Source organism: Setaria viridis, chromosome 1, assembly GCF_005286985.2.
Source record: "Setaria viridis chromosome 1, Setaria_viridis_v4.0, whole genome shotgun sequence".
Classification (NCBI taxonomy): Eukaryota; Viridiplantae; Streptophyta; class Magnoliopsida; order Poales; family Poaceae; genus Setaria; species Setaria viridis.
The window spans coordinates 3,784,254-3,798,863 of NC_048263.2; the positions used below are offsets into that span (position 1 = coordinate 3,784,254).

The 14,610-nt window shown below is 48.1% G+C and overlaps 2 protein-coding genes across 4 annotated transcripts; one reads left to right on the forward strand and one right to left on the reverse strand.

Moving 5' to 3' along the window:
• Positions 1-3,286: 3,286 nt before the first annotated feature.
• Positions 3,287-5,483, forward strand: LOC117842832 (F-box/kelch-repeat protein At1g80440). The gene has a single exon (XM_072290763.1). It carries the CDS (start codon positions 3,408-3,410, stop codon positions 4,605-4,607), a length of 1,200 nt encoding a protein of 399 aa, XP_072146864.1. The 5' UTR covers positions 3,287-3,407; the 3' UTR covers positions 4,608-5,483.
• Positions 5,484-6,464: 981 nt separating this feature from the next.
• Positions 6,465-13,964, reverse strand: LOC117842813 (uncharacterized). Of its 3 annotated transcripts, none has more exons than XM_034723340.2 (11): positions 13,567-13,964; positions 12,918-12,977; positions 9,820-10,883; positions 9,490-9,731; positions 9,324-9,403; positions 8,985-9,113; positions 8,795-8,890; positions 8,087-8,171; positions 7,406-7,972; positions 6,936-7,337; positions 6,465-6,839 (listed from the first exon to the last, which is right to left on the reverse strand). In XM_034723340.2, exons 3-11 carry the CDS (start codon positions 10,770-10,772, stop codon positions 6,691-6,693), a joined length of 2,703 nt encoding a protein of 900 aa, XP_034579231.1. In that variant the 5' UTR covers positions 10,773-10,883; positions 12,918-12,977; positions 13,567-13,964; the 3' UTR covers positions 6,465-6,690. The 3 variants fall into 3 exon arrangements, with proteins under 3 accessions (XP_034579231.1, XP_034579240.1, XP_034579225.1); XM_034723349.2 differs by having other exon boundaries at positions 12,918-13,001; XM_034723334.2 differs by lacking the exon at positions 12,918-12,977.
• Positions 13,965-14,610: the final 646 nt, after the last annotated feature.

Below are 14,610 nucleotides of genomic sequence, written 5' to 3' on the forward strand. Positions count from 1 at the left end.
TGCGAAACTAATTAAATCTAATCTCGTTTGTAGGAAGGGTCACGAACATTTCCCTTTGGTCCTTCTTCACAAATAACTCAGTAGCAATATAATGCTTATCTGTATCATACCCTGTCCCACATTCCAAAACAAGGTTCATGACTTGTTGGACAGTAACTTCACCCAATTTTATAGATGTAAAAGAGGAGGCGGACTCAGCAATCTTGGTTACTTGCTCTTGAATAACTTGTGTTGTTCCAATTCTTTGTTTCTTTGCTGGTGGGATTCTTTTATTTGCCAACAAATAGTAGGAGAAGGAGAAATCTCTTGTGGCTCATCTGTTTCATCCCAATCAGCAGCATCATTGTCACAATCATTAAGGACATCATGAACCTCATTCACAGGTCCGTTGTCAACATCCTCTTAAGATGGTGGTTTGACGGGGTTAGAGCTCATAGGATTCCAATGATCTGATTGATCATTAGTGATGTCAGCAAACATCACTGTCATGTCCTCCTCATTTTGCAATGGTTTTTTCTTAACCTTGCCGCAACCTGGAGGAGGCAATCATTGTTAGTAAAATAAATGATATAAACCTATTGAAGAATAGAAATAAAATAGTTTCGGAACTCACCGCCTTTGCCTTCTTCCACCACTCATCATCCATATCAATCACACCTCTTGCTCTGTCCCACCCCGCTCCTGTTTGCTTCCTCATTAATTGCTTCCAAGCCATTAAATCGATCTTCAACTTATCCCACTTGTTCTTTATTTGCGGCTTGGTCAAACGAATTGCTGTGAGGTTGAAAAATTCATCTCTGACCTCATCATAGCCTACTGAGTTCAAATGGGTGTTCGGCCTATTCCCTTTCTTAACTTATTTGGCAAACAATGATCATATGAGCGTTGTGTTTGCATCAGTCTATTCAATCGAATCACCCTTACCAAGATATAACAGTAACTAATATCAAGTATGTGCACTAAAGTTGTATATATAAGCCTACTCTTTTACTGTAATTGACTCCCGTATTTCCATCACCTTTGTACATATCCAGGTTACCTCCAAGTTTAAATTGAGGTACAAACTATTACTTACCTATTCATATCAGTTTAGTGAATGGTATGACAAATGAGTGTGCACAGCATGGCATGCTGGTTTTAACATGCCTGCAGTTTTGTACTGAAACTTAACCAACGACTCAAGACTCAGGATAGGCGTCAGGACTATTTGTTAATCTATCACCATCACCACACACCATTCCATCATTTAGTACAGTTGTTTAGCTTATGCATGACATGTACACTCATTAACCAAAAATATACAACCTAATCCCTTGTCACACCCTCCTACTTTACAGACACCTAAAAGATGCCCAGTAGTTTGTGAGATGCTCTATTAAAAAAATGAAGTATTTTGTATGATTCAACATTCTACTATTAACCATGAGATGAAAGCAGCCAGTTACATTAATTTGCTACTTTCTTGAATGATCACAATTCACCATACATAGTTTGCCATCCTTCAGCAAGTTCACCGTACAAAGATTCTATCTAGCTGGTGGTGCCAATCTCTTAATGCTAACAAGCAACCAACCAGCACAAGCAACGCAAAAAAGTTTAACTGGCTGCTACCAATTTCCATTCACATTCTGAATTTGAATAGGATGCTCAGTTTGCATTACCATATTAGGAGCATTTCTTTTTGCTGCCTTCTTCACGCCTGTGTGTTGTGCAGCAGAGGCGGCAACATCCTAGCCGGTGGGCTCGCTGCCAAGCCCGGCCACATCATGGCTACCAAGCCTAGCGCCACGGCCATGGCCACGGCCGCCACCCTGGCCAACACAGCCACGGCCTTGGCCGCTGCCCCTGGACCTGCCCAACGCATGGGCTGCCCATGCCACCTGCACCTCGTTCGCCACCACCCAGGCCACCTCTTCCGCCGCCGCCCAGGTCACCTCATCTGCCGCCGCCTAGACCACCATCGATGTCTTCCTGGCCCCCGAACCCACCCCTGGCCGCACCTTCTTCCTGGCTCGTGACCACGCCTAAGGGCCCACGACCGCCGGCGCCCAGGCCAGCTGTGCCTTCTTCTTGCGCGGCGATGCCGCCCCTAGCCGCGCCGCCCAAGTTCCCCTGGCCAGCGACGCCAGCGCGCATCCTTTGGGTGGCATGGGCCCCCGCCAAAATGGAGCCGTGAGGATGAGTTGAGGATGCAATCGGAGAAATCGACGGAGGAGGGTCGTCGTCGCCGTCCATCTCGCCGGGAAAAACCGCTAGCGGCAGCCCAGGAAGGAAGAGGCGGCGCTAGGTTTTCGGCGGCGGAGGAAGAGAACCATCGGGCAGAAAGGGGGGCAATGGGGAGAAAAGAAGTGACGGTCTGTTCTTTTGTTTTAATCGAAGCGATATGTGTAACCGATGGCAATGGTGGGTAAATACTCACCAACTCCACGAGGAGGTCTGAAAAGGGGTTTTTTTTTAGCACCTCTTAAGGTACTCCACCAAAAACGTGGATCTACCCCCTTGCTCCACCTTTTTCCTGGAGCCGAAGTTGCTGGAGCTAAACGCGTTTGGCTGCGAAATTTTTAGAGTTGGTGGAGTGGAGCAATTTTTCCTGGAGTGGAGTGCTCCTAAACACCCCCTTAGAGTCTGTTTATTTGAGCTGCAGTTTTTGAGCTTTTCTGAAAAGATGATGTTGGCTTTTTATTCTGAAAAGCTAATTCTAACTTTTAGAAGATGTGTTTAGCTTTCTAAGCTCAAAAAGCAACGAAAAGCTTGTAAAACTGAGCTTTCCATATAAACTCATATTTCCTGAGCTTCTATTTTTTCCGGATGCTGCACAAGATGTTCACTTTTTTATTTGAGCTTAAAAACTGCCAGGAAGCAGCTCAAACAAACATGTTCCTTATATTCTTTTGTTGTATCAACCGTGCAATATAGATTCACAATGTGGTATGCGTGTTGGCACGTGCAATTCGTTGCAGCACGTTGACGTCATCAAACCGTTTCTTCTTCTTAATCCAAAAACAATTTCATTTTCCAACGTCACTTGGATATACGTTTCAATTGGACATCTCACCTTTTCCTTTTCCGTATCCATAGTTTCATTTTGCTATTGAGTGCACGAATCAAGAATTACTGATTGTTCTCTAGTGCTTACAAGACTATCTGCTTCGAAACCAACGGGGACAGGCAGACACGGTTTTCAGCAAACCAAGGCCCCCGCCGAAAAGGACACCGGCCGGAAACGAAACCCACGACCCGCCGTCGCAATCCCAGGCCATTCCCGTGGACGACCGCCGCCGTCGACGCCTCAGTCTCCGATCCGATCCAACTGCGATCAGCCCGATCCCCTCCACTACCATCCTAAAACCTCCCCGCCTATATAAACCCTCCGGCACGCTCTCCCACACACCACCGCAGCTCACGACATGATTTCCACTCCGGACACCGGCGATCACACGCTCACGCTCACTCTTCGAAAGCAAGAACCGGCGGCGAGGCCAGAGCCACCGTCGCCGGCCATGGGCGACTTCATCCCGGGGCTCCCGGAGGACCTGGCCCGGGAGTGCCTGGTGCGGCTGGGGTTCGACCAGCTCCCCGCGGCTCGCCGCGTCTCGCGCGGCTGGAAGGCCGAGGTCGAGTCTCCCTTCCACCACCGCCTCCGCCGGCCCCGCCCGCTCCTCGCACTCGCGCAGGCCCGGCCACCGCTCGCGGACTCCGGCCCGGCACGCAAGTACGCCGCCGCGGCGGGCTACTCCTACCGCCTCGTGCTCCACGACCCGGGCGCCGGCACGTGGACGCCGCTCCCTCCTCTCCCCGGCGGCGGCGGAGGCCTCCCGCTGTTCTGCCAGCTCGCCGCGGTCGGCGAGGGTCCGTCGACGAAGCTGGTGGTGCTGGGCGGGTGGGATCCCGAGACGTGGGCGCCGACGGCCGCGGTGCACGTGTACGACTTCCTGGCCGGCGTCTGGCGGCGCGGCGCGGACATGCCGCCGCCGCGGCGGTCGTTCTTCGCGTGCGCGGCGGTCGGCAGCAGGGTGTTCGTGGCCGGGGGCCACGACGTGGAGAAGAACGCGCTGCGGTCGGCGGCCGCGTACGACGCCGAGGCCGATGCGTGGGCGGCGCTCCCGGACATGGCGCGGGAGCGGGACGAGGCCAGGGGCGTCCGCGCCGCCGGCGGCAGGTTTGTCGCCCTCGGCGGGTACTCGACGGAAGGGCAGGGCCGGTTCGCCGGCTCCGCCGAGGCGTTCGACCCGTCCACCTGGTCGTGGGGCCCCGTGAGGGAGCGGGTGATCGAGGACGGCGCGTGCCCGAGGACCTGCTGCGCCGCCGCCGCGGGGAACGGGATGATGTACATGCTCGACGCCGGGCGCGTCATGGCGCGGGACGCCGAAGATGGCGGCGCGTGGCGGACCGTGGCGCGCGTGCCGGAGGACGGGCGCGCGGCGGCCACGGAGGTCGCAGCCATCGGGGAAGGCCGCGTGGCCGTCGTCGGCTCCGCGTGCCACGGCGCCGAGCAGGCCGTGTACGTGCTGAGCCACGGCGATGCGACGGCGCCGTCGTGGACGCGCGCCGCGGCGCCGCCGGAGTTCACCGGGCACGTGCAGGCCGCATGCTGTGTACAGATATAGATCAGTGCAGACCTTGTATGTATTTAGAAGCTTGGATTTGCTCCGTTCGGCTGCAATCCCGTCAATGTGCGGTTAATCTAATCTCGACACTGCTTCCTAGTACATCTCATCTCAACATGTCTTCCTGCGAGCAGAGCGTCAAGTTGACAAGCTATAATTTCACTGCAACATGTCTTCCAGTGAACCATCGGAAGCCGCCGCCGCCGCCACCATCTTCTCGATCTCTTCTTGAGCAAAAGGAGAGGAGATGGACATGGACATGGACATAGACTTGGCGCCGGCCGTCGCTGGGAGGAAGAGGTCCGCCGCCTCGGAGGACGCGGCGGGGCTGGAGAAAGACTGGCGCCGGGAGGAGGAGGTGCGCGGGAAGGTCCCCAAGTGGAACTCGCGGGAGGACGAGTCGCGTGAGGACATCTCTCCCGAGATCAGGGAGCTCCTGCATAAGGGCTACATCCTCATCCTCCAGTCGGCAGCCAGCCGCGCAGCCAGCACCAGAAGGATGGAGGAGTTCGCCCGCCTGGCCCCCAAAGCCTTCGCCCTCAAAACCTTCGGCCGCAAGTGATTCGAGCAAAACCAAGAGGATCTACTGCTGCGTCCTGCATGCCTGTCATAGTCAATATGTGCGTATACTGCTAACGACGGTCGATGGTGCTGCTTGTCTCAAGACTGAACTAGATAGGTCTTTTTGCTGTGCAGCAGCCAGCAGGAATGCCACTGTGCCCGGAGATGCAAACGACCATCTTCTGAATCCAAACTAATTCAGTAGTTTAATTTGCGTTTCTTTTTAGTTTTCAGTACATATATACGAACTGCTTGCTGCGAGAGCCAGACCCTATGTCACATGCTTTATTTCAACGAAGAATGTTTCCTTGTAAAGGAAGGTTACCGGTACACACAAAATTGCTCCAGACTACGTCACCTGGCATGTGGCAACTAGTGGGAACTGTACCAGGCACCTGCTGGCACAACTGCACAAGCAAAGTCTTTTGTGCATTTCATATTACACATGATGCATTTGAACTGACGAATGCTAACAAAATCAACAGCACACCACTTTCCTGAATTCACACTTCTCTTATCGTAGGAAGACTGAAACTAGACACGTACCCGAGATTGCGAGAAGTGTCAACAGTCCTATGATGCATCATTGTCAACAGTCATCGATCCCGGTGGGTGATATCGAGAGCCTTTTCTGCAGGACGTGTCCAGCGTGAATCCAAGCAGCAGAGCAGAGTAGCGCGTGAATTCAAGCAGCAGAGCAGAGTAGAGCGTGAATTGAGCATGGCGTGTCCGACTGGAATCTGTTCCGACTTCGACATCAGAGACTCGGAGATCGGCGTCGGACTCGAATTCGACGGAGGATATAAAAAGCTCTGGAGGAACCGCAAAGCCAGCCTCAGTCACATCTAGTCGAAGAAAGAGAGGAGAGGCCGATGGCGATGATGGTCGTGGACGTTGCACCGACGACGGGGAGGAAGAGGCCCGCCGCCTCGGAGGAAAAGGAACTTCGAGTTTTCGACAAAGAAAGAATGGTCAAAATAAAAAGGAGTAAGAGACAAGCAACCAAGGAACAACTTGGGTCATTAGTGGACCCATAGGCTTCCACGACCCAGCTAAGCCCATTTATTTCCCCACCTCCCATCCATCCGCTTCCGCCGCACCAAAGAACGCAACGCAGCGAGCTGCTCGGCGGTCAAATTATCGGGCTCAACCGCAAGTCCGCAATAGCACCTTGCCGTCACCGATACCATACACGGTATGCGAGATCGCTTTGCTTCCACACGTTTTTATGCATTTCCTGCACAAGATCAACCAGGCCACTAGCAATTTACAACTGCCAACAAGCACACCACAACGAGAGCACCAGAAGCAACCATACTACCACGGATGAAGCAGAGTTATATGTTCAGAGTTGACGGGGTGATTCCTGTCCTAGGAGATAAACTAATCCATACATTCCCACCGGTCTGAACCAGAGCTACAACCACGTGCATGGAAACAGGGAACATCACATGTGCATAACAAGGATCTGATCCGGAGGGACAACGCGATTTTTAATCGCTGCTGTTGCTGCGTGCTGCTCTTAGAGCCCACCCTTCTCTCGCAGAGTTGATAGGGCGACAAGGGCACTGGCTGCCCCAGTAACATGGCTGCTAGCATCAAGGCTCGGCCCAGATGGATAATCCTGGGCGGCGGGTACTGCAGCCTGCTCTTTTTTCAGCTCCCCTGTTACTGCAGTCGCCACCCAAACATTAGCTTTCGTGAATGCACAAAATGAAATACTAAATGCTAATAGTTTATTCCAGAGTGAGTTTTCAGGTACCGTACTTGGTTTGGGGGCTTTATGGACCTTACTGGCCACATCCTGGCCTTGAGAGTGACCGCTTTCTGGCAGCGTATCAGCTGGCTGCTTTGGCGTTTTACTTGATCCTGCACCGTCATGGCCTTTTGACGTGATACTCAGTGCTATAGAATCATGGCCCTTGGTGCTTGTATCAGCTATAGCAGATTCATGGCGCTTTGGCACTTTACTTGATGCTGGAACACCATTGCCTTTTGGCAAGATACCCAGTGCTAGAGAATCATGGCCCTTTGTGATCGTATCAGCTATCGGAGATTCATGGCGCTTTGGCGCTTTACTAAATGCTGAGCCACCATTGCCATTTGGCGTGATAGGCAGCCCCCGAGAATCACGGCCCTCGGTGCTCATTGGTAGTGATTTCCTGAGGCCTGCACAAAAATAGCAACCTTAATATCTATATTAGGTAGGCTATAATCTATCTTGCAGAGAGGCTTACTTGGAACATGAACTGGAGGTATGGCAACCGATGCTGAAATGGCCTGGAGTTTTACTAAATGAGGTGCTGGGCTTGGTGATCGAATACCCAGTGAAAGGAATTCCTGGCCTTCAGGTGTCATTTTTGGTGCCGAATTCAGACGTTTCACGCCTGCGCTTTTAGAATTTCCAAGTGCCAAGCTTGGTACAACAGATTCATAGCCCTTAGGAGTGAGACCTGGAGCAGAAACTCCATGGGGTTTCGAAGCATTAGTTTGTGCTAGAGAAGCATAACCAGAACACCCTGCGTTTGGTGTCGCAGATTTGCAAACTTCCCGACCAGGAGATGCAGAGTTTCCGGAAATCGTCCTCAAAAGGCCATCATGAACTATAGGTGCCACTCTTCCCACAAAAGAATCTTGGCTTTTGGCACACGGGGTTGCCGGGTTTCCAGGTGGCATGATTTGCATAGGAGAATCTCTGCCTTTGGCCTCCACACTTGCAGAACCCCCACTTATGGCACTGGTAGAACTAGATTTTTCTGGCACACCACTTGCTGCCAGACAATCATGGCCTTTGGACACCATATCTGTTGCAAGGGCATCAAATCCTTTATTGCTAAGAACTGTAGCATGTTCAACCACAGCATTTGGTGCATGTGAATCACCATGATTAACATTAAGAGTTAATGAACAATTCCCACCTGACTTGTCCAAGGATTGTTCTGGTGCTGCCATTACAGGATCACTAGAGACAGTTTCAACAGAAGGCTTGTACCATAATGATGGCTGCAATAAAAGCCAATAAAAAAGTGATGCTAAAACATACAGCAAGAAATAAGATGTTGCGCATTACTTATTTAGAAACCTTAGTCACATGGTTTGAGGAGCAAAGAAAATATTACAATGATTTCCATGCGCACATCACTACTAGTGCTCAAGAGGCATGAAGCTGCATAAATATTTAATATCAATTTCCTTACCATGCACCATCAGATAATACAACTATCAGAAATGTTTAAAGTAGATACAAGCACAGAAATGCCTTCTCATGCCTAATTTCAAGTAACAGTTGCATATCCATACTATTCATGAAGCACAAATAAAATAATTTTGCATCTAGAAAAGATCAAAAGATAGCGGGTATTTGTGTTCAAAAACTGAAGAGAAACCTTCACTTATGCTGCCAAATTCATGCCCTTGAATGCCATATCATCACAGAGTTGGTTTTATGTTATATGCAATGCACATTAAGCAACCTCCAAAAGGTTACTTGAGGTGAATTTGCAAGCATAACATGTCACTAAATCCTTCCTATACAAGCTTGAAATTACAAGGGGGAGAACCAGCACAAGTCTTGAAAGATTCCTCAGTTTTGGCATGAAACAAGAAAATGCATACTAGGAACTTACACAGTAATGAAGTTTCTTCAAGGCCTCCAAAAGTATTTTTTCTCCAACTATTATTATCATTTTCTTCACCATTTCTTCACGAGAAATTATGCCTTCCTGTAAAGTAGAAAAGTTGAAATGGTTCAGCACACAACATAGAAACCACAATCAATACCAACAGGTAAAACATAACTATTCAAGCAGATAGTACCTTCAGCTCTTCATAGTGATGGAAGAGAAGCTCCTTTGCTACAGATGATATATTGCCCTGAATCACTCCAAACAAAACACTGAATGATATCCATGGAGAATTTGGTCCTTCACCTGTTTCAGACATTACCTGCGGACAGATTGTTTGGTTGGATAAGTGGAATACTACTGTATACCAAAGCTAAAATTATTCGCCATTGCAAGATGCAGAGAGAGGAACCAATGGACAGCAGAGCTGGACATCTACAAAAAAGCTTCTGTCGTCCCACTGTGAGCAGCAGATATGCATTTAAAAGGAAAACTAGTGCGCCGATGGTGAACAAGATTCAGGTTGCCTCACAGGTTGAAGGGTAGAAATATCCATTGCAACTTCCTTCGGTGATGGGTTAAACCATAAACCCTTCAAGTCAAGCAAATAATCTGAAAAATAAAGGCATCAAAACTAATATTCACTCCACTTAGTAATATCACGTGATAAAGGTGTTAACTCTTAGCGATCATCTTACGTCGAACTTTTGGGACAAGCTTGAAACTAACAAGATATTCTAAACGGATGTGAGTGCTTAGATGTGATGGCCACATCACATAACACTTTGGGTTTGAACAATCATCAACACCAGAATCATATATCTCACTGCTTGGAAAAGACTCTTGTGATCCAGGTTCAACAGCTTCCATGTTTCCCAATATCATACGGCACAGCAACATATACTGCACTCCTTTTTCATCAACATCACAAAGACCAACACTGAAACACATTAAAAACGTGATGTTAATATAACAATATATAAACATTACAGAATGGTAACCACAAAAACAGAGTTAAGAAAGCACACCTGGTAAAGGCTCGGTTTTCTGGTGAAAGATATACACCAGCACTCAAACCTGCTTTCTCAACAGGATTTGCAGTGGTACCCAAACCATTAATAAGAATCCTAACTATGTCATTCTTCCTAGATCCTAGCCATCCATACCTTACATTTGCATCACCACGTGCTTCTTTAGTTGACTTCATCTGTCTTTCAAAAGCTTCAAATCTACACTGTGCAGTGATATCATTCGGAGAGTAGCGGTGGATATGAAGAATGTTACTTGGTGTTGCAAATGGATCCATGCCTGAGAGGAAAAGGTCCTGGACAAATAGAAAGCTTTCACTGCCTCTTTCCACAGATGTGATCTTCTTCCGCAATACGTCAACAGTCGAAGGTTTATCAGGAACTGGAGGGTTAGATTCAAGAACAACTTGCTTGACCACTTCCGGTGGAGAAGTTGCAGCCTTGTCTACCATTATTCCCTGTGCAGTGCTGTCAACGTTACCAGAATCACCTTTGGTCATTTCATCACTTTCCTCATCAAAGAACAGAGAAGGAAAGAAACGCTTGCCAGTGTCATCAAACCAAGCAACAGACCGCTGCTTTCTGGTTTTTAGGTTCACCAGGGTCATCGACAGGAAATCAACAAGAATGGGCTCATCGTCCATCACAGATACAACACTCGATTTATTGCCTCTGAATTCTTCAATGAGGGACTTCATTATTTGCTCAGGAAAATTGTGCCAAGAACCTTGTTTGTAATACATGATACGGCTAGGCGCTCCACTCTTCAGGAAATTGACACAATCATTGGCAAGGTTAGGTCGCGTGCAACAACAGTTGCAGCGTTTAGCAGATGGATCAAACGAGGGCCCATTTTCAGATTTCACACGGCGAGATTTGCAGTCTTTTGACAGGCAGTCATCAACAAGTTTCCGCTTCAAGCACACAGAATTGGATTCTTGTGGTGATGCCATGAGAAGCCTTGCTTCTAACTCCTAACAAATATAGAAAAAGAAAACTAACTCTAATATGTATACAATTGCAGCCGTCCCTTCATATTGATATCTCAGTCGTAGAAGATGGCCCTGTATAAGATAATAAATAAATGTCTCTCAAATAGAAAACACAGTTCAAGAATTTGTGACAGAAAATTAGTGACAGAGTAAGGATTCTAGAACAAGTTGGTGAAATAATAATGGAATATTAGTAGAACAGCATCACCAGCACTCACAACACAGATGTACTAAATGCACAACGAACATCAACTGAATAAAGCATACAACAGTATAAAATAAAAAGTCTAGTTAAGTTGGTTCCTTAAAAAATGAAGATCTGTAGTGTCCCTATGATTCTGTTCTCCTAAGAAAAGATCTGTAGCAGACATATCAGCTCCACAGTTAGCTGTTGAAGCCTGTCCCGAAAACAAGTTGATGGGGATCAAACAGGAATATGACAGTGTTCGGGTGAAAGTGGTTTGGGTTATCACTCTCTGATAGTGCTGTAAAGTATGTAAGCATTACCATTTGCCAACCTCTAGAATTTAAAAATCAACAGAAAAACCAATTGAAGTATTAAAGTGTTATCTGTATTCTTTAGTTAAATTGAAGATGTATTTAAACTTCTCACTCGCTAGAAACATGAAAATTTGGTGCTGTTTATTTACACTGCTATCCACACAGCATACCAGTCCAACCTGCCTCTCCATTGATGCTTGCGAGGTTGCATCCTGTAACCACAAGATAAAAAAACTGCAAGGCTGCCTTTGGTGTCTAGGCACTGCTTGCAGTCTGCAAATCAACAAGGCTTGGAAAAAAAACTCATAGTATCCCAATTTTCAATAAAGCCAGCATGGTTATAGTGACGTGAGGCACCCCAGAGGCCCCAACACTGCTCAGCCCCTGAGAAAATGGATATCAAATTTATTTTATAGGATAGACCTGAAATTGCAGGAGTAACGGCTCAAAAATGGACGTACCAAGGACTGAAACCAAGGGAAGAAGAATCCTATGGGACAAACTCAGATTTAGTTTCGGCCCTTTCAATCTAACGACACGTGGTAGAATAAATCAATCATTTCACCTATTTGCCATGTCTCATGATTTATAGGAGGTCTAATCAAGGGTCCAAAAGGTTAGGAGGTCTTATTAGTCTTGTAGAATTTATTTCTCAATACCAAGACCCTTTTTTACTGGTAACGTAAATAGCTTTTGCCATATATAGAAAAAAATGATGATTCAATCTTTGTGTGCCATATCAAGCCATGGCAATTAAAAGCTCAAATGAGAGATGACATTTAGATTTGAGTAATTTCTTGCATAAAAATCACATTAAAATTACTTGCAAACGAAGAAATATTTTCTACAATTACAAGTACCAATACCAGATATTCTTGACTCATACTTCCTTCTGTAATATTTAAGCAACAATAATTAAAGTTTTAAATTATATGCTGTGCAGCCTAATAGCTGTTCCTGCAGCAAATATTCTCCAGGCGTTCAACATAAGATGACGAGCAGTTTAACACCAGACATCTAAGGAATCAAATCCGCACTAATGATAGTACAGCAACGGTTGTCGACTCACTAAGCGGAACACGTGAACGAAATTGGAATGGATAGAAGTAACATGCAGAAACGACACAGTACAAGACGCTCAGCAGTAGAAAGAAACAAATATGGCAGTTTTCTGGCGCAATCATTGCTCGATATGATGAATACCCTAGAATACTCATCTCTGCATGAAAAAATCACACAAAATTCTGAAGGAAACACCACCTCTACAAGATAGGAAAATATCAATGCATTTTAATACTATTGATAACTGATGTTGTTGCTTGCGACAAGGGGGCAAACCTTCCTGAGGTATGCCATCTATAGCAAATAAAGTTTTGAACAAACTACATACCATTTTCAGTTTGAATAAAGCAATGTGAAATACCTAATGTGACTACTTGCGACCCAAGAAATCCTTTACCATAGATTCACAGCAACAATCATCCAGGTAACCAAATTTGGACGGCACTGATGATACTAGAACGTGTGCCAGCCACTATGTGAGCGGGACGCTCGACACAATGTGCACTGGACAGAAATAACACAGTACAAGAAATTAAACATTACCAGATTGGTGAATTGGAGAATGAAGCGATGGCATTCCAGCCTTTCTTCTCTTCTCAAAGCCTAAAAAAATATAGGGAGGGGTTTCTATTTTGTATTGTTAGCATGTCTAAGCAAATATATACACACCCATGAGCAAAAGTTTATTCTGAAAGCAAAGCTTCAGTACTGCAAGCATCCAAGCCCAAAAGACTCATCACCGCACAAATAACTCTCAATACAGGAAACTCTAAACAAATGCCATCTTCGACAACCCAACCTATTGAGCCCGATAGACAAACCCACCAATCATCAACCTATGCCCATAAGCGGGAGTGCTAAGCTTGCAAGTTGCAATTGAGCAATCTCAAGTAGAAACCGAACTACGATAGCCAAGACCAGCAACACAATCCACATGCACAAGCAAGCATACTTTCCTCCAACTAAATATTTGCACGAGAGAAGGAAGACTATATTAACTTGGAATAGAGCTCTACCACAAAAACAAGTGCAAAGAGAACTTGGCTGAGGAGCCTATCCTTTATATAAGAAACTTGTACAGCAATTCACGATACTCTGCCACTCTACAAAAGAATTTATAGCCGGATTGGATTCCGGGAATCGTATAGGAGAACTAGGAAACGGATGATGGAGCGGGATGAGGGGTGCTTACGAGAGGAGTGAGGTGGGATTTCTGTAGATCCCCATTTTCGCAAGCGTCGGGGGCGAGGTAGAAGCGGGAGGAGGTCACGAGGGCTGGTGACTCCCTCTCTCACGCCCCCAGTGCTCTTCTACAGCCGAGCCGAGGATGCTAGGGTTAGGGTAGCCGGTTCTTTGACCTGCGGAGAGCAAGCCCGGCACGGCGCGCGGGAAGGCGAGGCCACAGGCTGCGGTGGGGCGATTGAGCGGCGGGGACTCCGGTGGTGAGGTGATGGGGACGTGACGGGGTGGGGTCTGGATCGACAGGGACGGCGGCGAGATATGGTGGTGAAGTGGATTTGGGTTTTCTGGCCGAGTCGCCGACGAGGAGGGGGGACGGGGAGGGGCGGTGCCTGACGCTGAGCGTGACCACGCCTGCCGCATGCGCGCGGATGGGCTGCGGCGCGGATAGGCCATCCGGCCATTCCTTCATTGGGCTGCCGAGCCGGGGGGTCAGCCCAGTCAACTTTTGATATCCGAATCGCGGCGGAAAAAAAAACCGGAGAACCCATGTAGCTTCCGGAGCCCAGAAGCTATACGGCTTTCGTTATTTCAGATTCGTGCGGCTTCCTCCTGCTCGCTCTAGCCTGCTCACGTGCCATCGCCGCTCGCGAGTGCTGCCACATCCCACTCGCCGAAGGGGTTGGAGGTGGGGGAGCGGCAAGCGGGCGAGATCGCCGCCGGAGGGGGTGGTAGTGGAGGCGACGGTGGAAATAGAGTTAGAGTTCGGGGTTACTGGGGTGGGAGCTCCAATGGCCGGCGGCCGTAAAATAGGAAGGGTGGTGGGGTGACGCGGAGGCCCAGTGGTGGTGGTGGATCGGCCAGTGGTCGGTGGTAGGTGGTGGGGGTGAGGAGATGACCAAGTTAGGAAGGGATGGGTAGAAGGGTGGTGGCGGTTGGTGAGCGGGCAGCGCGGGGGCGCGGCAACCAGCCGAGGTGGAGGACGAGGGGGCGGGGGTGGCAGCTCATTAGGGAAGGAGGTGTTAGGATACGCTTTTCTAGCTTTCGCAAGTTAGAT

Coding starts and splice junctions, on each gene's coding strand:
- LOC117842813 (XM_034723334.2), bottom strand. CDS start 10,772: ATGGCATCACCACAAGAATCCAATTCTGTGTGCTTGAAGCGGAAACTT. Junction 9,404..9,489: donor GCTTGTCCCAAAAGTTCGAC/GTAAGATGATCG, acceptor TTTATTTTTCAG/ATTATTTGCTTGACTTGAAG. Junction 6,840..6,935: donor CCATAAAGCCCCCAAACCAA/GTACGGTACCTG, acceptor TGGCGACTGCAG/TAACAGGGGAGCTGAAAAAA.
- LOC117842832 (XM_072290763.1), top strand. CDS start 3,408: ATGATTTCCACTCCGGACACCGGCGATCACACGCTCACGCTCACTCTT.